This window comes from Vigna angularis, chromosome 11 (genome assembly GCF_016808095.1).
Source record: "Vigna angularis cultivar LongXiaoDou No.4 chromosome 11, ASM1680809v1, whole genome shotgun sequence".
NCBI classification, from domain to species: Eukaryota; Viridiplantae; Streptophyta; class Magnoliopsida; order Fabales; family Fabaceae; genus Vigna; species Vigna angularis.
Window position 1 is genome coordinate 26186910 of NC_068980.1, and position 24781 is coordinate 26211690.

The 24781-nt window shown below is 37.4% G+C and overlaps 2 protein-coding genes across 4 annotated transcripts; one reads left to right on the forward strand and one right to left on the reverse strand.

The window, feature by feature from the left end:
* Positions 1-8011, forward strand: LOC108332342 (uncharacterized). Of its 3 annotated transcripts, none has more exons than XM_017567558.2 (13): positions 1-166; positions 509-563; positions 647-773; positions 1623-1750; positions 1842-1911; positions 2011-2113; positions 3937-4054; positions 4134-4215; positions 5714-5775; positions 6413-6485; positions 6588-6668; positions 7052-7132; positions 7601-8011. In XM_017567558.2, exons 1-13 carry the CDS (start codon positions 67-69, stop codon positions 7757-7759), a joined length of 1239 nt encoding a protein of 412 aa, XP_017423047.1. In that variant the 5' UTR covers positions 1-66; the 3' UTR covers positions 7760-8011. The 3 variants fall into 3 exon arrangements, with proteins under 3 accessions (XP_017423047.1, XP_017423048.1, XP_017423050.1); XM_017567559.2 differs by having other exon boundaries at positions 33-166; positions 504-563; XM_017567561.2 differs by lacking the exon at positions 509-563 and having other exon boundaries at positions 46-166.
* Positions 8012-15925: 7914 nt separating this feature from the next.
* LOC108323671 (uncharacterized) lies at positions 15926-20935 on the reverse strand. Its single transcript, XM_017556163.2, has one exon. The coding sequence runs from the start codon at positions 20933-20935 to the stop codon at positions 15926-15928; it is 5010 nt and encodes a 1669-aa protein (XP_017411652.2).
* Between the last annotated feature and the right edge of the window lie 3846 nt (positions 20936-24781).

Consider the following 24781-nt stretch of genomic DNA (forward strand, 5'->3'; position numbering starts at 1 on the left):
TTAACTTAATTTTGTGTGTATAAAAATACCTTCGAGCATAAAGGGGGAAAAGTGGGGGCACAGCATATGAAGTTTCGGATTTTCAATACTTTCGGAGAATATAGACTAATTTGTCTCCGAATTCTGCGACCTGTAGCTTCCACCACTTTTCGTCCTTATTCTACAGGTTATAAACCCTTATGTGCTTCCCTTAAAACCTTCCTATTTCACATTCTTTTGGTCCGAAAGCTCTTTCGCTTGTACAGAATTGTTTGTTCCGATAATTTTATTTTTAATTATATTTTATAGTAGAAATTTTGTTCTGTTCCATGATTTAAAAAAAACAAAGTTTTTTGACCGAAGTTTTTATTGTTGTGGGTGATAGTATCATTGAGTAAAAACTACCATTTTTATTTTTTCGATGTAAGTTGTAATATTTAGTCACATAAGTTCTAATATCATTGTGGGGGGTAAATCATAGAGGAATTTGTGCTGATTCGAGTTGTTTTCTGCATTTTCTGAAGGGAAGAATCACTTAGAACAGCTGTGATGGTTGCAAATGACTATTTTCCTCCTTTGTTCAGGTGTGTAGCTGTGTATCTCTGTTTTCTGCATATGCCCTAGTGATATTTCATCAATCTGATTTATTGTTCGCTTGGATTTTCAGTGTGGCCCCAATGATGGACTGGACAGATCATCACTATAGGACTCTTGCACGTCTCTTGTCAAAGCACACTTGGCTCTACACGGAGATGCTTGCTGCTGAAACAATTGTTTATCAAAAGGGAAATCTGGTAAGCTTGTAAACATATTTCTTCTTGTTGAAAGAAAAGGGTCAAAATAACTTGGGAGGAATGGCTATGAATAACAATTTCATTGTTGCAATTTGTCAAGGACCGGTTCTGCTAAAACCTTAAGCTTCTAGGTAGAGTGTTATTTATTGTTAGTATGCTCACAGCTCATACTACAGTAACTAAATTGTATGGAGGGAGTGAAGAAGGTTTTACTTTTTGTGTATTCTATATACCTACTATTGTATTGATGATGTCAGTCACGAACATCAGTGATTATGCACAGTATTATGTGGATATATTCTGGTTCAGTTGTAGTTTATCTCACCTATTTATGTCATCAGAGATCTAGCACACTTTTCATGGAAGAATCCTTTTGGCTTGAAGTTTGGATTATGCATAGTCTAGTCATATCACATGCTGGAGCCTCCTAAAAGTTTAAACTTATAAGTAGAGACTATAGCTTTATATTTCTAACACAACTGCTATTGTGTTCATAGATATCTGTGGTGAAATGCTTCTCAGCTAGTCACTGCTGAGGTTTTTTTATTTTTATTTTGAAGTTTGTTAGATCTATAGGGATGTTTCCGTTAGTCTTATTGGATGTACGTGCTGTTGTTTCATATTATTTGAAAGGTTGAGAGAAACAATCTCTCTCAATAAAATTCAAAGTGCAGTTTTTGAATGAGTAACAGGTTGTTCTTCAACTTTGGGTTCATATATTTTTGTTAATTATCTCATTGCAGTAGGTATATCTGTGTGTGTGCAAAAAAGCACAAATTTGTGGGTGGGGCCATTTCTGGATAATTTTTCTCTGAAAAACTATTGATTCTTCTTGTCAATTTTGCTCAGGACAGATTCTTGGCATATTCTCCAGATCAACATCCTATTGTGCTTCAAATTGGTGGAAGTAATTTAGATAATTTGGCAAAAGCAACTGAACTGGCAAATGCGTATTGCTATGATGAGATCAACTTCAAGTTTGTTTATTTTCTTATCAGCTTAATTCATAATGTTTCATTTTTATATTACTATCTGGTAGATCTGATTTTTATTTTTGACTTATGCCAGCTGTGGATGCCCAAGTCCTAGAGTAGCTGGACGTGGATGCTTTGGTGCACGTCTTATGCTTGATCCAAAGGTTAGGACATCATCCATACTTAATGTGAAAGCATATTGAATATGTAGACTTTCTTAATATATACGCACTGATGTGGAACTCTAATGTTTACAAGGAAAGTTTGTTGCAGAGGCTATTTCATTGATTTTTGCCAATACAAATGTACCTGTTACTGTTAAATGTCGAATTGGTGTGGATGATCATGATTCCTACAATGAATTGTGTAAGGTCCTTTTTCATCAACATTCTTTGTCTATTCACAATTAAAAGATGAAAAATTCTTTAGTATTGTGTTCATACCCGTAGAGGAAGCTTGCAGGATTTAAAGATCACGGCACACCACACGCCTTGGCCATAGGGCTTGTAGTGGTATTTTCAAATGACCCACCACTACCATTAGTAATCACTGACAGGAATCCTAGTGAAATTTAGTAAAATTCTCCTTCTTCCATGATCTTGTAGTTGCCCAGCATCTTCTTTGCTTGTTTATGCATAAGTGATCTGGATTCTATTTCTCATTATACCTTAAGATGGTCTTTGATTTTCTCCTATAATTCTGCACAAGAAAGGATTTTGGTCACCCTTCTTTGGTTCTAAGAATGACATTGAGCTAGTCCTTTTCATCAATCTGCCTTCCATTGGTTGGTTAGTCTGCACAGGTAGGCTACACCCATCTCCATATAGAAATGTTTAGGAAGATGGATGGATAGCTCCTTTATGTTACCCCACCATTACTTTTCTTAGCAATACCCTCTTTTGTTTAATGCTGGAGGATTCTTATTGATTTGGTTAGTGAGCACAATCCACTCTTTTGGAGGATTCTTATTGATTCTATAGGGGTACAACTTGTCAACTTCAGTTTGGTCTGGACTACTTCCCATGGAAGAAAATATCCAAGGTACTTTGGTTCTGTGTTTGGTAAAAAAATTGTTTGGTTATCAAATTGCCTGCAGTAGTTCTTGACTACGTCTACTCATTCTTGATGTACATATCTGAGAGTTGGAATCTCCATATGCCAACCTTTTGAAATTCTGTCCAGTTCCCACCATTGGAAACAAAAATGCTTGACCATTCATTTCTATCATCGCCACCGGTAATCTTTCCCCATCAAACTTCCCCTTGAGCTCGAAATAACACTCCACATTTTGGACCCACCCCAAGTGTCCTCCAAAAATAGGGAATGTTGAGCTTTCTCCAAAAGTCTTTTCTCGCACCTATCCTTGGATCCAATTTCACACATCTCCTAATATTGTTCCTCATCCATTCCCTCCATTAAGCCCTCTTGCCACTTTGCATCTGCCAAATGTTAGTAGTTTCCTTGTCATGTTTGTTATATGCATCTATCAAGATGACAAACATGACTCCAGCTTAGGTGTTTTACTTCCAAATCTATTTATCAGAGAGAAGTAAGATTTTGTCATTGTCGAAGAATTCACGTCGATTAGAGATAAGACTAAATTATAATATATAAATAGACGCAAACCTTTCTTTACAAGTTAATCCTGTGAGGTTGAGTTAGGCTTAAATTCAATTTTCTTAAGATGGTATCAAACCTAGCAATGTGTTAGGCCTCATTTCACCTGCTATTGAGGGTTCCCTCTTAGTCTCAAGTTTGAGATGTCCTGTTCTTAGTGTGAAGGGGTGTGTTGAAGAGCCCACATCAATTAGAGATTAAGCCCAAATTATAGAATATAAGTGGGTGCAAATCTCACCTTACAAATTGGTTTTATAAGATTGAGTTGTACTTAAAATTCACTTTCTTAAGAGTCATACTACTTTATGATTTTACTATTTTTATAACAAGGAAGCCCCTATTAGAATCTCAAGGTTGAATGGTTGTTATACCTTTTTTATTGTGTTTTGAGTTTGATTGCTAGTCAGTAAGATGGTCACATTTTATGAAACAATTGTCCTCAAAGCAAATTGCTATGAATGTAATTTAGAAGCAATACTTTTATGTTAGGTCATGATATCTTTAAAATAATTGTGCAGTTGTTGTTGCGGTTACGTATTAACCTTTATACCATCACTTTTGTTGTCTTTCAGGTGATTTCATTTACAAGGTTTCTTCTCTATCACCTGCCAAGCATTTCATAATTCACTCAAGGAAGGCATTGCTTAAGGGCCTTAGCCCAGCTGAAAATCGGAGTATTCCTCCACTGAAGTATGTGCCAGAGTATTGAGAGTTGATTTTTGTAGTCATTTAATATAGGATTGGAGATGATACACACTTTTTAATGCAGATATGAATACTTTTATGGCCTCTTACGAGACTTCCCTGACTTAACATTTACAATCAATGGGGGTATTACTAGTATTGATGAGGTGAGTTTTATCTAATTGTTCATTCTATTTCAATGGGTGCTGGTATTCATTATAGAGAAATTTTCTGCGATATATTATCATTCAAAATGCATCACTGTATTTAGAGTTCACATTTTTATGATGCATGGGCACTGACATTGTGCACAAATTTCTCAAAATTAAAGGACATGGCACCTGCACACACATATTGTTGGGCATGTGTTTGATATGAAAAATCATTAATTGACTTCTAAAAGTCAAGATAAGACTCCAAGGTAGAAGACCATTCTCCCAAGTGTATCAAACTGACAACTTTCATTTATGATTCAAAAGTTATTTACAAAGAGAGGGAGTGGCTATATATAGCCACTTAAGATAAGCTTGACCGAAAATTATAAAGAGAAATGAGAGGGAGATTTCAACAATCAAGGGTCAAGATCATCTCCATGCTTGTGTCTCATTCTCCACACTTGTATCACTTTCCCTGTTTGAATCTCATTGACCTTACCATGTCTAGTCTTTGGCCAAACTTCACATGGGCCTATGATGGGCTTGAGTGGTTTCCACATGCTTGTTGCTTCCTTGCGTTCCTTTGGCTGCATCCGGTAGCTCCTTTTGAGCTTGATATGACCTAATAAAAGCTAAGTTAAAATTTCTATTTGCATCTATTTTTTGAAAGAAAAACAAAGAATAAATTGTACAATTAGAGTCTAAGAAACTCCCAAAATAAAGAAACTACAACATTATTTGTGTGAGCAATAGTGTCTTTTCTTGTCATGCTTATAATTATCCTTTTTAGAATGATGCGTTTTTGCTCTTTTTCTTTATCCCCCATTCATGCACTCATCACAATTATGTACTTAGAGTGCAATAAACTAGACTTATTATAGTGTTTTAAATTATTACCTTATTTTCCCATTGTGTTGCTTGTTTATAAAAATTGAGAAAACTCTGGATCATTTTTATATTTTATATAAATGAATCTATCACTCTACTATGATAGTACACTAGAGCAAATTAATTTATGTTGGAGATCCAATATTGACTAGAAATATAACAAAATTATAATATATAAGTGGGTGCAAACTTTACTTTGTAACTTGATTTTGTGAGGTTTAGTTAACTCTAAAAGCCTACACTTTCTAAGGTGGTATCCGTTTGTTGGGTTTATTGTATCAGTTATTAGACCATCGATGAATCTGTGTTGTAGGAGTCGACCATAGTCAATATAGAATTCCATGTACAAAAGTCAATATTATATTGATCAAGCTATCATTTGGGTTCTTATGAGTTTGGTCTGCTTTTTTTGTGCTAACATTCTTGTAACTGGAATTTATAGTTTTGATATGTATGATGTTTAAGCTACCAAATAATTCTTTTCCTCCTTCCCAGTTTTTAAGATGCGTAAGTGTAGACATGAATGTAATGAATCATTAGGCATTTTGTAGCTTTGAAATTGGTGTTCTAATTATAAGGTGCTTATTATTCTCATGCTTCTGTTTGTGAAATTCAACTCTAGGCCAATGGAGCTCTAAAGGCCGGGGCCCATGGTGTTATGGTTGGACGTGCTGCATACCATAAGTAAGTGTCAAATACAAATTATTCATGTATTGCCCCTTTTGCATCTGTGAAATCTCAAAGCGTGGTGGGCCCATAACCCACATGTCCTAGGATTGGAACCTGACTCTAATATCATGTTAAATATAGTGAAAAACTATATATGAGATTAATCTTCATTGGGTTGAATATATACATAGGGTCCTCTATTTATAATAAAAAAAATATGGGTTAAGCACAAGATACAAATAAAAAGTAATAACAAACTAACTAAAGATAAAAGATAAATATAAAATAAAGATAATATATCTAACACTTTTAAACATTGGTAGTCTTTTATTTTAGTCTGCCTAGAAGTTTTATTCCCCGACGAAGGAAGGCACCTGACTGTCTGTTTTACAAATTTGCATTGAAGTTAATGCAATTGTTATCAGTGGAGATCTAATTCTAATGAAGTATGAGGAGTGACAGGAATATCTTTTGAGGAGTTGTGCAGTTCAGTTATCATGTAAAGAACCACTTATCCTAATTTCTAGATAGGTAGACATGTAGAAATGATTATTTCCAACAATGTTTTTTTCTGTTGCTTGAACTTTCTTGAAGCGGCTTATATAAATGGATACTTTGTTACTTGAATAACCGTTGTCAATAATTTCAACAGCCCTTGGCATATTTTGGGACATGTTGATTCTGCAATTTATGGTGCACCAAGTAGTGATCTTACACGTCGTCAGGTCTAGTCACTGAAATTTTGAGTTAGAATGAATTAAGCTGATATTTTACTACGAATTGAGCATACTAATTTTTATTTTCATTGTTTTTCATATTTCATAAAGGTTCTTGAGGAATATCAAGTATATGGGGACTCAGTATTAGGACAATATGGACTCGGCCCAACTGTGCGAGATATTGTGAAGGTGGTAACAGACAAATAATCCATTAGTTGATTGCAGAATTTCTAATATTAAGGAGAGTTTCTCTATAGTATTATATAAACTTATTTAACATAGGGGCATAATAAAACCATATTCTTTTATGTATATACATGGCTTGTAACTATAGTTATACCCACATGTTTTCTTGTTTTTTGATTTCTTGTCATGGTTTATAGCTTTGACTCAGTTATGGGTTCTGTTTCAAATCGGGATTCGGGAGTTAAAAGACTAGACATGCACTGGAGGATTTTTTTTTCCCTTAACTCTTTCTTCCTCCTCCCATTCATTTGCATGAAGCAAGTTGTTATATTTTTTACCTTCACTTATAATTTGCTGTTACCGTATGAATGTCATGTTTGTTGCAGCCTTTACTTGGTTTTTTCCATTCTGAGCCTGGGAATGGGCTTTGGAAGCGCAAAGCAGATTCAGCAGTCCAAACTTGCACGGTATAATTTACTATGAAAACCCTCATATTATTTGAATGCTTAGACAATATTTTACTTTGTATTTAGATGAAGTTGTCAATGTCCAGGACAATGAAACTTCTTCAATCATCAAGCAAATCTTACATATTCTTCTTAATTTACTTTTGTTTTCCCTGCTTTCAGTTCATGGAAAGAAAAGATGCTGTTATGTGTTAATTATCTTATAATTTAGGAAGTAATTAGTTAGCTCATAGGTCATGTCTATATGCACGAGTCAACAAAACTGTTGAAGGAATAGGCAATAAATCTCTCACTCTTCTTTTCAACTTCCTTCTTATCCTTTTATATCCAAGGTGTACTTTTGTGTCATCTCACTAGTATCTTGTTGCATAGGGTTAAATCATATCTCTTCTTTGTGTACAGTAACTGACATGTTATTCTTCAGTCGTTGCATTCCTTCAAACACTAACTGATTTTTTAACCATGCAGACAATTAAATCATTTTTCGAAGAAACCCTTGTAGCAATTCCTGACTCAGTCTTGGATTCACCTATGGCGGAACCACAATATGGTCGTGGAGATCTCTTTGCTGACATACACAACTTGCTACCTCCACCATACACAACAAGACAAGAGAGTGTCATATAAATAAGTCGATCTGATATCTATTATAGGAAACTGACTCACATGTAACCCATTGGATGGAGAAACTTGTGAAAAACAGGGGACTGCAATTCTGCAATTCTTTGTGATTTGATTTGTTTACTAATGATTTTGATCAATTATGTAATGTGTTAGCGTCATCACTTTAGATGAATGTTGGGTAGTTCATATTACAGGTAAGACCAACATGGCATTGGCATTATTTGAGAAAAAAAAGGACTTGGAAATGTTTTGCAATTGTCGTTTTTATGATCCTTATTAGTAAGCATTTCATGTAGCATCCTCGACTTCTAGGCCAATAACGCTTGTCGTTGTTTTTTTGAACCTGGAACTCGTAATTGCTACATGTATTATTCTAATTTTAAGTTTAAATATTAACTTAGTCTTTATTTTCGTTAAGTTTATTTAATTTAGTCTGAATATTTTTTTTTAATTTTTGTCAATTTTATTCAATTTAGTTGGTCTTGTTAATGTCATTTAGATAATTAGCTAATATTGACAAGTGTTTTTCACGTTCAGGTTGTGAACTTTTTAGCTTTTTATTTTTTTTAGTTAAAAAAGTTTTTTTTTTATAACTAAAATAGGTTTTTTATTTTTTTAATTAAAAAAAACATGTGTCGAAGTTAATATTTTATATTCAATTTTATTTTTATATTTTATATTTTTGTTCAATTTAATTTTAATTTCTTTTAAATAAAACTTTTTTTTAAATTGAGATCAAGTTAATATTTTATGTAATTGTTATATTGATAATTATATTAAAATTCTTTTTTTATTAAATATTTTTAGTTTAAGGTTAGAATTGGTTAAAATTAGAACAAAAATTTTAAAAATTAAAAATAACATAAGAGTTAAAAAATTACTTTGATTTTTAAAATTTAAGAGGTTAAAAGGTGATTTTTAAAATTTTAAGAGATTAAAAAATGGAAAGTAATACCATTATTTTATGTGATTTTTAACTTCTTAAAATTTTAAAAAATTACTAATAATAATAATAAATATGATAATGATATAAATATATTTATATCTTAATTAAAATTAATAATATTAATAATAAAACCTAATAACAATAATAATATAAATACATTTATATGATGATAATAAAAATTAATAGTTAATAATAATATATGTTAAAAAGTAGACTTTTAAGTTTAACTCAACCCCACAAAATCGGTTTGTAAGGTGAGATTTATATCCACTTATATGTTATAAATTGGTCTTATGTGAGACTTCCAATACACTCCCTTACGTCGAGGTATAGACATAATCTCGAGCGTGAGATTATAAATTAATGGGTGGTCCGATAACGATCTGATAGCGGGTGGAACAACATGTTCAATAAACAACAAATATGATCAGGATAAGCTCTAACCATAGTTCTGATACCATGTTAAGTAGATTTAAGTCTAAGATAATTTAACGATAAGGGTCGCATTACTTCAATTTTCAAAATTAAGAACCCAACTGAAAAAAAAAATTGAGAAACAGATTTAAGACTTCCAACAAAAAACGAAAACCTCTTGAATGATTAAACCTATACTTTAAAATGATGAGAATATGACATTGATTTTTTAATATAACTCCTTTCATTTTAAATTTCTCTAAATTATATACGATCTCATGCATTGTATTTATGTTATCATGATTGAGAAAGTCATCATATTTGATATTACACTATAAATATTTTATACGAGAGAGACATGTGGAGAAACATGAATCAGAGGCAATCGATTTCAGATGTATAGGAATTGGGATAAAAAGGTAGTTATTGATTAGAAGAAAGAAGTAAAAAGAATAAAAAGATGTTCTATTTATGGCAACAACGTTGGTGTTTAATACATTTACAAAACATATCGATGGAAAACCAATCTTGCGGACAAATCACTGGTTGCTTTGGCACCTTCCCACTATTCTTAATTTCATTTCCTGAACACAAAACCAAAGCAACCATCATAACTGCCACGAACACTATTTTTACCTTCATCATCTTCAAACCCTTTCTACAAAAATCTTCTTTTTCTTTTCTAGTTCTATAGGAGATCTTGCAATACCAACCCTATTTATGTTTAAAACTGACAAACATTTAATAATTAAAGGTGACACTATTATTAAAGTCTTCAATTTATTACCACCAGTTTCAATTTTAAACTTATTAAATGTTTTGATTTTAAATTAAAGGTGACAATAAGTAATTGAAGCAGCAATAATGTAATTTAATGATAAATCTCCTACTACAAAATTATCAATAGACTTTTAATAGATAATATTTTTAGGCATTTTCTGTTGGAACGCTATAACCTTTAAATAAAAAAAATCTACCGCACTTATTTGAAAAAATATTTTCTACTAGGTCATCAGACCGTGTTTTTTTAAATAAACATAATCTATTTATTCAATTTTTTTTTAATAATTTATTTAATTTTTCAATAGACAATACTTGTTTAAAAAAACATTGTCTATTAGTTTAATTTTTTTTATGATTTATTTAGTTTTTTAATAGACCGCATTTTTTTCAAAAGAATTGGTTCTGTGTTGTAGTACGAAAGACGATATATAGTGATAGTGATTGGTGGTGGTGCATGATTTATCTGAATAAGAGTTTAAATTAACAATATATTTTGTGTTGTGAAATGGATTGATGTTACGAGCTTATACATTATTAGATAATATTATTATATTAATTATATAATTATGTGTTTTTTTTTAGTGTTGATGTTGCTGGCTCACCCTTGCATGTGTGTGGTGATGGTTTCCACCTGGGATGATCATATTTATATGGAAACAGATGATGTTACAAAAAATATTGCTAATGCTGATGCGATGTAGATGGAGAGACGAGTGAGAAATTTTTTTCAAACATTATTTTTTTTTAATAAATTATGTTGAAAATTTTCAATACGATATTTTAAGTTGTATTGAGATTGTTTATTATTTTCACAAATTTAAATTAATTTTACGATAATATAAAGAAGTTTTTAAATATTTCACTATATTATAATCATTTCATAATTGTATTTTAGTTACACATGACATTTAAATAGGAGTGTTTCTTTATTAGAATAATTTATACATATACTTTTGAATACTCTAATGCACAAACCTTATTCAATTTCTCATTAATCTATCTAATTTGATTACCAATTAAGCATATTGTACTGTAGAACCACCTAGTCAGCTAAAGGGCCGGGCAACTAACCGTCTAGCAAGAAAATGATTGACCCTGTCTGAAAATTAATCTGAGCAATCAATGGGAAATTAATGAAAATAATTGTCATTTATTGACAATTAACAAGAATAATATCATTTATTGATGATTAATGAGTCAGACCTAATGGTAAGCTCTTTATAATAATTTATAAATATTTGTCTGACAGAAAAGGTAGTTAATAAACTCAAGAGAGAGAATAGTGCAATTGAATGATGGATCGGATAACTCTGAATGTTTTCGGTTAAGGATCTCAACCCTTCCGAAACACATATGATATAGTATTTTCTTGATAAGTTTATATAAATTTTAAGTATATTATGATTCGACACTAAATAAAAATAATAATTATACAATTAAGACAAAATATCATCTACAAGATTACAAAGAATATGTGGTCTAATGAAACTTAACACTACTAAACTCTCTTGATGATCTTTATATTAATTAAACCCATGAAACTCAAGCAATGTGTTAACAAAATTGGTGGAAGTTTTATAAATTGTCCACATTTAAATGAATTATCATAAATTGATGGTTTTGTGATTGATTTCTTAGAAATGTTGGTATGAATATATTGGATACATGAAGAGAGAGAGAAGATGATATGAAAAGGATTATAAAGTTATTATTGATAGATAAAAGTTGATATTATAAGAGAAAAGTAGAAAGTTTTATCTCTCACAACAACATAGGTGGTGAATACATTTACAAGTAGCAGCAGGTAGTTGTCTAATACAGTCTAACTTATTTGCACAAGCTGCTCTAATGGAAACAAAATCCGATGGGCAAATGAATGGTCCCTTTGGCGACCTCACATCAGTTTTCAGACTTTCATTTCCTGAACACAAAACCAAAGCCATCATCATAAATCCCACCAACACTATCTTCACTTTCATCATCTTCGATTCCATTCTCCAAATATCTTCTTTTCTTTTCTTTTTCTTTTCTAATTCTCTATCACATAATGCAATACAAACAACCCTATTTATACTCTCTCCAACTCAAAACCTGTTTCAGTAGGAATGTGGAGACCAAGATACGAACCTAACAACCTTCTCTCCTCCTTCTCTGAACTGCTTTCACTATGTTGTCTTTCTCTCTTTTCCAAGTCTCTGAGTAAGGTGGGCTGGGTACCTGCAAAGGCACTCCGACGCTCAAGTCAATAGGGGTGTAGAAAGAGGTGTTGTCAGAATAACCAAATCTTTCTTAATTTTCTCTTAGGGGAAAAACGTACCTTTTTTCTCCTGTGCTTTGTATATTTAAATTAACATAATAAACCGTTTACCTGAAAATCCGGTCGGTTACGGAAACTGACTGTTTAGAAGTTGTAACCGTCATATCGTGTGCTGATATCGAGTCAACTACTTCTATGATATATGGCCGTGATTCACGGCGCTGTGTAACCAAGATGTGTAACTGCTCATCTGTAACCGTTAGATCACGATGTCGCATACTGTATGTCGATCATCATTCGTGTCGACCCGAGTGAATGACGTGTCGTTAGATCACGATGTCGCATACTGTATGTCGATCATCATTCGTGTCGACCCGAGTGGACGACGTGTCACACGTATGCTTCATGTCGGTTGTCGAGCCTCAACTGGTCGACAATGCCACATGGTCGACCACGCTATGAGAATGTCCTGCAGTGGTTTAATTGTCGTCGGGTTATTGGTCGACAGTTGGAGAATTAGGTATCCTATAGTACATGCCCCCCAAGTCCGAGTAAATGGATGATGACAAAGTTACGAAGGACTTTTGAGTATTGTTTGAAGAATCGAGGAGACGTGTACAACAGCTGTGCGTGGCGTTACGAATTTGGGTTCTCCCGCTCCTGTAGGGAAGTGAGGGGACGCGAATTAATAGCCGTTAGATGACAAAGGATCCTACGGCGCCTGACGATGAGACGGTTTGGCTTCTTCAGCACGATTTCAGAAGGGGGTTAGTCACTTTTGCAGGAGAGCAGACATTGAGAGTGTGCACTGTTAGCGAGATTGTCTCTTCTTCAGTCTCATTGCCCTCGTTGCTACGAGAATCAACCAGGTAACCCTAAAATTTCTTTCATCTTAGTGTGTTTTTTGATCATGGAAGGAAGGGGGCAGGATATCGGGGGCGATATGCCTGGGCCGTCATCTACGGCGGAATGTTCCGAAGTTACCACGATACCCTATGGGGAAATGGCATTTGTGTATGGAAATGTGTGCGGCGAGGATCCAAGGGGACGCATAGTGTCTCCGATTAGCGGAGATGAATACGCCTGGGCGGCGCGTGAGGTAAAAGAACTTAGGAGTCAATTTAGGAGTAGGGCTGTAATTACGGATTGGATTGAGAATAGTTGTGTGTTGAGGACCCTAGGGTATCACACCTGTGTGAAGCTGATAGCTTGCCGAGAGGATGAGAGGATCTGTTATGGGAGGGAGAATGCCTCTGATGAATTCTTTTACTGTTATGCTACGCTATTCTATGATCTGTATGTGAGATTGTCGTTCACCACATTCCAAATGGATGTTTTGCGCACCTTGAACGTTGCACCGAGCCAACTGCATCCCAATAGTTGGGGGTATGTACAGGCGTTCGGGGTGTTGTGTGGGGCGCTAGGAATTAGGCCTACTGTAGGTTTGTTTTTGTATTTCTTCAGATGTCGTCCGCTTGCGACGAAGGGGTGGGTATCATTGATTTCAGAACCAGGTAACGCGCTTCTAGAGCTTTACTTGCAATCGTATAGAGGGTTTAAGGAGAAGTTTTTTAAAGTGTCGATCACCGATGCTGGTCGACGGTTCTTTTTCGATGGTGAGGGGAATCCCAGATTTCCCTTATACTGGACGCAGGATCCTCTGAGATTTACCTCATGGTCGGAAGATAATATGACGATCGAAGAGTTGGAGGCTTTAAGTATGTTGACCTCGTTGCCACGCCCCTTCTCTTCTCGTCAGATTATAGATTGCCTCGAGTTCGATGACGCAGGGGCGAGGGTTTTTGGTATGTGCCTTTGCTTATCATTTTTGTAACTTGTTATGTTGTTGCTGACCATTCTGGATGGGTTTTGGTGTTTTGCAGAGATAATGGGGAGGAAAGGAAGTGGTCGTAGCTGGTTTCAGACCATCGACGACGAGAGGGATGAAGGTAATTGTCCGGGTTCTTCCGTTGGGCAACAACGCCCCCTGGCGCCACCAGCTGGTCCACCTCCCGTCGTAGTGGCGTCGGCTGAGGAGACAACATTAGTTGAGGTGCCCCTCATGCGCAAAAGGAAAGCCAAGACAATTGACACCAGCCGCGAGGCATCAAAGAAAAGTAAGGAGGTGGTTGAAGAAAATGAACGCCCCCTTCCGCTGGGCATATGGGATTGTGCCTTCATGCCGGGTCATAGGGTGGACCTCAACCTGGATGCTTCAGAGAAGAAGGTGATCGAAAACATGAGCGAGCAACAGATTGCTGACAGCTTGCTGGAGATGAACACACGGGCACAAGCGTTGTCTTGGCATCTAGCGTATGCTTCGGATAGGGGTCAGATGCGGTCTGAGTTAGAGAAGGTGCGCGCCCAGCTGAAAGAGCTCGCCGAGATCCATGCGGGCTGTGAGGTCAGGCAGAAGCGTACTGAACAACTTCTGAAGGAGGGCGAGACACTGTGGAATAAGACTCGGGAAGCTGGTGTGGCCCTCCAACAAGAACGCGATCAGATTGCCAGGGATCTGGATCAAGCGAAGAACTCAATGCTGATAGTGGCCCGAGAGAGGAACGCGCTGAAGGTAGAGGTCTTTGAAAAAAATGAGTTGATCGAGGAGCTGAAGGATGCGATCATGGACGAACATAAGAAGGGTTTCAGGAAGGCCTTGAGGCAAGTCGGGCACTTGCTTCAGGTATCAACAAAGGGAGCTGAATTTGACGTCCGGAAGGATGTGCAAGAAGGTCATCTGAAGCCCTTGAAGGAAATTCCGGATGACGCTGTCCTGGAGGGGGAAGAGGATGAAGAGGGGGTCGCCAATAATGAGCCCGAGGGAGCAACGGAAGTGGACGAGCTCGCCAAGGAGACTGCTGAAGCTGTTGAAGGCGACACATCCCAAATTGTAATAGATTAAGATGTAGTAAGGATCTGTACATACATACTTGAGTATTTGGTTGACGACTATAAATGTTAATCTTTGATTATTCACGAATACTTGACGTTGAAATTGATTGCGCTGTTCGTTTAACTTAGCTGATTCTGCTATTGATGATTTGCTGTGGTGATCACTAAGTGTGAATGTCGAGTGTATTGATAATGCTTTGTGCGACAGTGGGAGTGTATCTTGATCAGACTGGGTGTTCAAGGGTGAACATCGGCCAGTGGGAGTGTATCCCGATCAGACTGGGTGTTCAAGGGTGAACATCGGCTAGTGGGAGTGTATCCTGATCAGACTGGGTGTTCAAGGGTGAACATCGGCCAGTGGGAGTGTATCCCGATCAGACTGGGTGTTCAAGGGTGAACATCGGCCAGTGGGAGTGTATCCCGATCGGACTGGGTGTTCAAGGGTGAACATCGGCCAGTGGCGATCAGACTGGGTGTTCAAGGGTGAACATCGGCCAGTGGGAGTGTATCCCGATCGGACTGAGTGTTCAAGGGTGAACATCGGCCAGTGGCGATCAGACTGGGTGTTCAAGGGTGAACATCGGCCAGTGGGATTGCTTTCATCCTCTTCGTGTATGGAAGTGTCTGGTACGATAACCCTGGGACTTGACCTCACAGCAGTGATAAATGAATCTAAACAATAATCATGATGAAAGACAATCTTTATTTGATAATTAAACTTGATAGCGTTGTAAGAAGAATGAATAAGAAGTGGATGTTAACTAAAGTAATATTTAAGGTGAGTGGCGTTCCAAGTGTTGGGAACTGGCTGTCCGTCAAGAAGCTGGAGACGATATGCGCCGTTCGACATGTCCTCAGCAACCCGAAAGGGTCCTTCCTAGTTAGCTGCGAGTTTGCCATGGGCTCGATTCTTCCGAGCTTCTCCCCGCTTTCGCCACACCAAATCGCCGCTTTTGAAGGTTATGGGCTTGACCTTGGTATTGTACCGTCGAGATAGCATGCGCCGTTGGGCCTCTGCGCGGATGGTGGCAACCTCACGACGCTCAGGAAGGACGTCGAGATTTGTCCGTAACTGCTCTTCATTAAGGGACATATCAGTGATTTGTCGCCTCAATGAGGGCTCGCCCACCTCGACTGGGAGCATGGCATCAGTGCCGTAAGTTAAGTTGAATGGCGCGTCCCCTGTAGATCCATGGGGAGTGCATCTGTATGCCCACAGGACCTCGGGTAGCTCCTCCACCCATAAACTCTTGGCTTCACCGAGTCGCTTTTTTAACTCTGTCAAAATGGCTTTGTTAGCGGCCTCGGCTTGGCCGTTGGTTTGAGGGTGCTCGACTGATGATGTGACATGTTTAATGCCCAAACTGTTGAGGTAATCTTCTAATTTGCGTTCGATGAATTGGCGACCGTTGTCGGTGATGATCTTCTGAGGGTGACCGAACCGACAGATGAGACGCCAAATGAACTTCTGCACTCGTTGGGCGCTGATGACGGACAGTGGCTCAGCTTCTATCCATTTGGTGAAGTAGTCAACCGCCACGAGGAGGAACTTGTTTTGCGCTTTGGCGATCGGCAGCGGTCCAACAATGTCGAGACCCCACTGGGCGAACGGCCATGGAGAGACAATATTGTGTAAGTCTTCAGGAGGTGCACGGATGTCGTGACCATGTGCTTGACAGGAAATGCATTTCTTGACGAATATCTCGCAATCGCGGTCGAGAGTAGGCCAGTAATATCCAGCGCGGAGAACACGTCCTCTTAATGTCCGTTTGCCAGAGTGAAATCCACATATCCCTGTGTGCAGTTCGCGGAGCACATAGTCGCCCTCTTCTTCCGAGATGCATTTTAGCAGCGGAGTGCTATGGCCGCGACGGTATAGGTCGTCGCCTATACACACAAAACGCGCAATGTGCTTGGAATCAGCCGCTGTAATGCTAACACCTTTGTCCTGCCGCTCCATGAGGTCTTTGATTCTCTGCCGCCAGTCTGTTATAGGTGTCGACACATTAGTAACAAAAGCTTCCACCACAGGACGGTCGAGCGTCATTCTAATGATTGAAGATAATTGCGCTCGCTCCTTAGAATGAGCTAATTTGGACAAAAGGTCCGCTCTTGCGTTTTGCTCCCTGGGTACATGGAGGACATTAACCTCGACGAAATTGCGGAGTAAAGCTTGAACCTTGTGGAAGTAACGCAACAGCTGATTATCCTTGACTTGATAGATTCCATTCACATGGCTGACGACCAGCTTCGAGTCCATCCGACACTCTAAACGCTCGACCGACAACTCTCTAGCCAGGGATAAGCCAGCAATTAAGGCTTCGTACTCGGCTTGGTTGTTGCTAACTGGAAAATTGAATATGATGGCTTGCTCTAGGACCACATCATCCGGCCCCTCCAATACGACACCGGCTCCTCCCCCCCTTTTGTCGGAGGAACCATCCACGCTGAGGAGCCATTTTGTCGTGGGATTTTCTGGGGCAGGTGTTAACTCGGCTGCGAAATCTGCTAAATGTTGACCCTTGACAGATCCACGGGGCTCGTAGCGGAGGCCGAATTCTGACAGTTCCACTGACCAAGCAACCATTCGTCCTGCTAAATCTGGTTTACGGAGGATCTTGGCGATGGGTTGATCTGTGCGGACTATCACTTGATGGCTCTGGAAGTATGGTCGAAGCCGGCGGGAGGCTGTGAGTAACGCTAAGGCAAACTTCTCAACGCGGGAATATCGTTCCTCAGCCCCTTGCAAAGTGCGACTGATAAAGTAAATCAACTTAAGGGAGGGCGCCTCCTGTATCAGGGCGGCGCTAACCGCATACGGGGCGGCTGCGAGATACAGCTGTAAGTCGGATCCCTCGTCCGGTCGAGCCATAATTGGAGGACTGGTTAAGATGTGTTTGACAGTGATGAATGCAGTCTCGCAGTCATTGTCCCAGTGCTGAGTGGAGCCCTTTTTCAAATTCTTCAGGATGGGTTTGATGTGTTCAGCCAGCCTTGGAATAAATCTGGACAGGGCGGTAAGGCGACCCACCAGACGTTGTACTTCTCGTAGGGTTTTTGGTGCTGGCATGTCGAGCACGGCTTGGCACTTGTCGGGGTTGGCTTCAATACCTCGACGTGTGAGCATGAAACCTAAGAATTTTCCCGCGGGGACACCGAAGGTACACTTGGCAGGATTGAGGCGCATGTTGTACCGTCGGAGCTGGGCAAAAACTTCCTTCAAATCCTGGAGGTGTTGTTCGACAGAATTGCTGCGTATTACCATGTCATCGACATATACATCCATGCATCGTCCAATCTGGTGATGGAAGACCTTGTCCATAAGGCGTTGATAAGTAGCCCCGGCATTCTTCAATCCAAACGGCATTACTTCATAACAGTAGTTAGCGCGTTCGGTAATGAAGGCTGTTTTGCTTTGATCGGGCTCGTACATTGGAATCTGGTTATAGCCTGAGTAGGCGTCGAGGAAGCTTAGCATTACATGACCCGAAGCTCCATCTACCAGACGATCGATGCTGGGTAAGGGGTATGAGTCTTTAGGACATGCCTTATTAAGATCAGTGAAATCGACACACATTCTCCATTGGCCGTTGGACTTTTTAACCATAACTACATTTGACAGCCACGTAGTGTACGTCAACTCTTTGATGAACTGGGCATCCAGCAGTTTCCCGACCTCAGCTTGGATAGCCTGGCGTTTCTCTTCCCCGACTCGTCGCTTCTTCTGGGCAACAGGTCGTGCTTCCCGGAAGATGGATAACTTGTGGGCCATGACCCCGGGATGGATGCCTGGCATATCAGCAGCTGTCCACGCGAATAAATTTGCGTTGTTCCGTAGAATGCGTCCCAAATCGTGCTCTTCGCTGAAGGTGAGGTCTCCGCCAATGCTAGTGGTTTTGGATGTGTCTGTCGTTAAGGACAGGAGTTTGACTTCGCCTTGCGGATGCAGACGCTCGTCTACATTGGTTCGGGGGTCTAAGTCGACTGCCGTTGCCTTGGGTCCTGTCGTCCTTCTGGTTGGGATGAAGGGGGTGATTTTTAATCCGGCGACATAGCACTGTCGAGCTGTGCGCTGATCAGCCCTCACGGTACAAATGCCTCCATGGTCTGTCGGGAACTTCATGGCGAGGTGGGGAGTAGACACTATTACTCCAAACGCGTTTAGACAAGGTCGTCCTAGCAGGGCGTTATACGATGCATTTGCCTCGACCAGCAGGAATCGAACTCGAAGTTCAGGTGCCTCCCGACTTGTCCCGAGCCGAGTTCGCAGGTCAAGGTATCCCCTGGTGTCTACTCGTTCTCCTGAGAATCCGACAATCTGCTCATTAAATGGGGCGATGAGGTCCTCAGATAGGTCCATTTTCTGAAAGGTGGACCAATACAAAATGTTGACCGAGCTTCCTTGGTCGACGAGGACCTTTCCGACATCATACCGAGCTATATTAGCCGTGATTACCATAGGATCATCATGATCAGGGTCGGGAGCATGGAAGTCAGCGTTCGTGAACGTGATATCAGGGATTGACCGAGCCTGACGCTCGACCATATGGACAGACTTCAACTGTCTCAAATGTCGCTTCCTCGCCGAAGCCGACACGCCTCCCCCTGCGAAACCACCAGATATGGTGTCGATGCGGCCTCGGACTGAGCGTTCTCTCTCTATGCGCCGAGGTGGACTGCGCGACCGCCTACGGTGTCGAACATCTTTAGGGGGAGATCGCTGGGGACTTCGCCTAGGAGGATCTCTTCGACGAGGAGTTGTTGCTCTAGTGGAAACTCTCTCCTTGACGTAGTTCTGGAGATAACCTGCACGAATGAGTCGTTCTAACTCGTCTCTTACTACGTTACATTCTTCCGTGTCGTGCCCATGATTCATATGGAACCGGCAAGTTTTGCTGTTATTCGCGTTCTTTGGAGTGGCACTTCGCCGCACGGTGAGAAGTTCGGCGTGTAAGGCCTCTTCTAGCACCCTCGCCCTTGGTGCGTTGAGAGTCGTGTAGCGATCGTATTTGGACGTCCACCCCGACTCCTTCCTAGGTGGTCGATTTGGTCTGTAGTCGTTGGGGGGTCGTTTCGTTGGTTTTGTTGCCTCCTGGTTAGGGACATCCTGCTGGCGCTTCATCCTGGAGTTACGGTGATCTTCGATGCAGATGAATTTCGCCATAGTGGATTGGAGTTCCTCCAGGGATGCTGGAGGGTCAGCATATAATTGTTCCGAGACTTGTCCCGGCGTTAAGCAGGACGACAGGTTGCTGATGATAAAGGTGGGAGTAATATCTGGCACACGTCGGGCCGTCTCGATGTACCGCTGCATGAAAGCTTTCAGGGTCTCATCCTTCTCCTGCCTGGTATGGACAAGCTCAGTAGCAGTCATCGCTGGTTTTTTGTTGGCTGCGTACTGTTTTCGGAATAAAGATTCGACGGTTGCAAAGCAATCTATGGAATTTCGGGGAAGTTTATGGAACCATTCCAGAGCTTCCCCTTTAAGGGATAAGGAGAAAGCTCTGCATATCACCGGATCGCTATCGGTATAGAATGCCATTGCATCTATAAAATTACGTAGATGGTCGTCAGGATCTTCAGAACCATTGTAGCGTTCCAAGGTTGGAGGAGGCTTGTCCGGCATGTTTGCTTGCATGATGGCTTCTGTGAATGGAAGCAGGTTAGTGAGGCGCATAGGAGTAGGCCCCCTCCTTCCTCCACCATGATGGCTGGCATCGTTATCCTCCTGTCTGTTGGAGGCGGATAACTCTGGTGGTGGGATCTGTGCTCGCAGCGCCGCTATCTCCTCCGCGTGTTTACGTTGAATCTCCTGCATGGTTTGTGTCTGTGCCTCAATTTGCGCCTGCAATTGCCTGATCAAATCGTGCGTATCGGAATTTTCCATCGCTCCAGTGGTCGTTGTTGGGATAGTAATCTCGGCCCCACGGTGGGCGCCAAAATGTTTCAGTAGGAATGTGGAGACCAAGATACGAACCTAACAACCTTCTCTCCTCCTTCTCTGAACTGCTTTCACTATGTTGTCTTTCTCTCTTTTCCAAGTCTCTGAGTAAGGTGGGCTGGGTACCTGCAAAGGCACTCTGACGCTCAAGTCAATAGGGGTGTAGAAAGAGGTGTTGTCAGAATAACCAAATCTTTCTTAATTTTCTCTTAGGGGAAAAACGTACATTTTTTCTCCTGTGCTTTGTATATTTAAATTAACATAATAAACCGTTTACCTGAAAATCCGGTCGGTTACGGAAACTGACTGTTTAGAAGTTGTAACCGTCATATCGTGTGCTGATATCGAGTCAACTACTTCTATGATATATGGCCGTGATTCACGGCGCTGTGTAACCAAGATGTGTAACTGCTCATCTGTAACCGTTAGATCACGATGTCGCATACTGTATGTCGATCATCATTCGTGTCGACCCGAGTGAATGACGTGTCGTTAGATCACGATGTCGCATACTGTATGTCGATCATCATTCGTGTCGACCCGAGTGGACGACGTGTCGCACGTATGCTTCATGTCGGTTGTCGAGCCTCAACTGGTCGACAATGCCACATGGTCGACCACGCTATGAGAATGTCCTGCAGTGGTTTAATTGTCGTCGGGTTATTGATCGACAGTTGGAGAATTAGGTATCCTATAGTACACAAAACCAAAGCCATCATCATAAATCCCACCAACACTATCTTCACTTTCATCATCTTCGATTCCATTCTCCAAATATCTTCTTTTCTTTTCTTTTTCTTTTCTAATTCTCTATCACATAATGCAATACCAACAACCCTATTTATACTCTCTCCAACTCAAAACCTATTCAATGTTTAATAAAATCTTCTATTTTTTACCGATTTATACTAATATTCAAATTTATACCGTTATATGGTCAAAGTTTTCTCCAACTCATTCAAAATATTTTATTTCATCTTTTCATTATTTTCAATATTAAAACAAAATCGTTATAGATATTTTATTTAGAGTAAAATATTAATACGTTTTACCGTAACTTTATAACGAATACCATATATAAATCTTGAACGTTGTATAGAACGTGAACGTTAAGTCTTCACATTAATTATTTTCTAAGTTCAGCATATTTTGTCATTTGTATTATTATTTTACACCTAATATTTGACCAGTCTATATGTTTAATTATGATGTAGAAAGAAAAGGATAAAATAATATTTTTATAAATAACTTGTTAGAATGAAAATTAATATTGTATATTTTAGTTTAAAAAACCGATATACAATATGTAAAACTGAAAAGACAAAAGTAGAAAATTTTATATATAGTCAAAACTTGAAAAAGTATAATATTTTTTTTTCAATTTATTAAAAGGATCTTAAAACATAATTATGAAAAAATAGGAAGCATTTACTTTTATAATGTCTTTATGTTACTCTAATGCTTTGAAGCCCAATGAATGAATTAAAGAGAATTTAAAAGTAAAATTTATTAAGATATTTGAATATCAAAGTGGAGAGATTTTGAAATAAATTTATGAATAATTTGTGTTATGTGTAAAAAAAATTATTTTAATAAATTAAATTATAATAACTTTTTAATTTTACCCTTATGTTTAAATTTAATACCGTGAAAATTTTATACTCTTTTATTTGTTATATATGTGATAGATACATGATTAAGGACACATTCCAATCAATATATATATATATATATATATATATATATATATATATATATATATATATATGGAGTTTGCTAATGCACGTACGTCTAGACAAAAATATCCTTATATATATCATGGATTCTAAGTTTTAGGGTTACAGTAGGGATGACAGATAAAAGGTTCGAGTGAGAGAGATGAAAGAGGAATGAGATAGGTGAATAAGGGTTTGGGTTTTTTTAGTTTTGAAAATAAAAATTATTAAAATACCCTTAACCTTAAAACTTACAATCCATGATATATAAATGTATTTTTGTCTACTAAAATCCAGTACACATTGCTAAAATGCGTTAGCAAACCCCATATATATATATATATATATATATATATATATATATATATATATATATATATATATATATATATGTTTTGTTATATGGGTGCATAGTGTTTGTATACATATATGCTTGAGGAAATGAAGATGGATTGAGTTTAATTATGAATTTTATTATTGAGATTAATTTAAATAAAGTTGTTATATTATGAAAATTTGTTTTGAGATAATTTGTTATTGTACTTATTGCCATAATATATACATGAGTAAATTTAGATATGCAAGTTCTTGAATCACATGGAAGAGACTAAACGACTAATTTATGTTATCTTCAAATCAACATGTATATAAATATATTAGGTTATGGTTAAATTTTATTTTTAATTGAACGTTTTATACTGGCCTCTGTTTAAGAATTTATTTCGTAACTTTTAATATATTATTAACTTTAATTTAATAACATTATTACTATTTTGTTTCTTAAAACAGCATCGTAATATATTAAAAAAAATGTATATAAAATATAAATTCAATTAAAATTTAGACACGTTATAAAATCAAAATTTTCATGAATAAATTTAAGTTTCCAATTTCACTTCTTGAACTCAGAAACAAAAGTAATGCATGCATAAAATTTCCAACAATAATACATTTGCATTCATCATTTTCAAAGTCATTATGCAAATGTCTTCCTTTCTCTTCTATTTTTTCTAACTCTCAAATAGTTAATGGATTTACCTCATCCATCCTATCTCAAGACAATTTAAGGAATAAAATAGAAATAAAATAATTACTAATTAGAGAAACTGAACAACTAGTCAATGCCACTTTTAATTTAAAATCACAATCTTTCATACGGTTTTTAATTGATTAAATATATTTATAATTCCTAAACTTATTAAGAAAATAAAATTTATTATTTTTTAAAACTTTAATACATATTAGTTTTCAACCTTTAAAAATAAAAGGATATAATTATCTAAACTCAATAATGTTTATCTTTATTTGCATGTTAAATAATATTTTTAACTCATCATTTAAGTTGAAATATATCAAATAGTATAAATAATTTTATTGTTAGTCTAATATCATTTGATGTATAAAAAAACTTAATATAATTAAATTTATATATATATATATATATATTAACTTCAAAGTTTGAAGAATTGTATTTAAGTGGTAAGAAGATTTCTAATTTTATATAAAAATTTAAAAACTTAAAATATATTTAAATCGTTTTTCTAATATCATTATATAACATAAATCTATTATTTACATAATCATTAAAACACATTATTTTTTTTCAAAATTCAAGATAATATTTTTTTTTCATTTATATCATTATTTTTCACTTTATCTTGATTAGTTTACATATGTGTATATTTTAAAGAATAAAACAGAAAATCCTATAAAAGTTTTAGCATAATATAAAAAGGTTTATTGCATCTTTAAAAAAAATTAAATCATAATTGAAACTTTAAAAGGAAAACATTAACTATTATAATATTTTGTATCACTTTAATGTTATTCTTTCCTTTTTCATTCACACTTTAATGCTTGAAAAAAAGAACTATCCAATGTTAATTTTAGTTTTACGAAAAATGAGTTTATATAAAGGTATTTGGGGATTGAGTTGGGTAAAATTTAAATAAACACGTTATTCGACCCAAAAAAAATGTTGAATTAATTGTTTACATTTCCTAATGAAAACTTGTAAAGAAACTTTTTTTTTTCCAAAGAATAACCATTAGACAATGTAAGCCTAGAGAAAACAGCG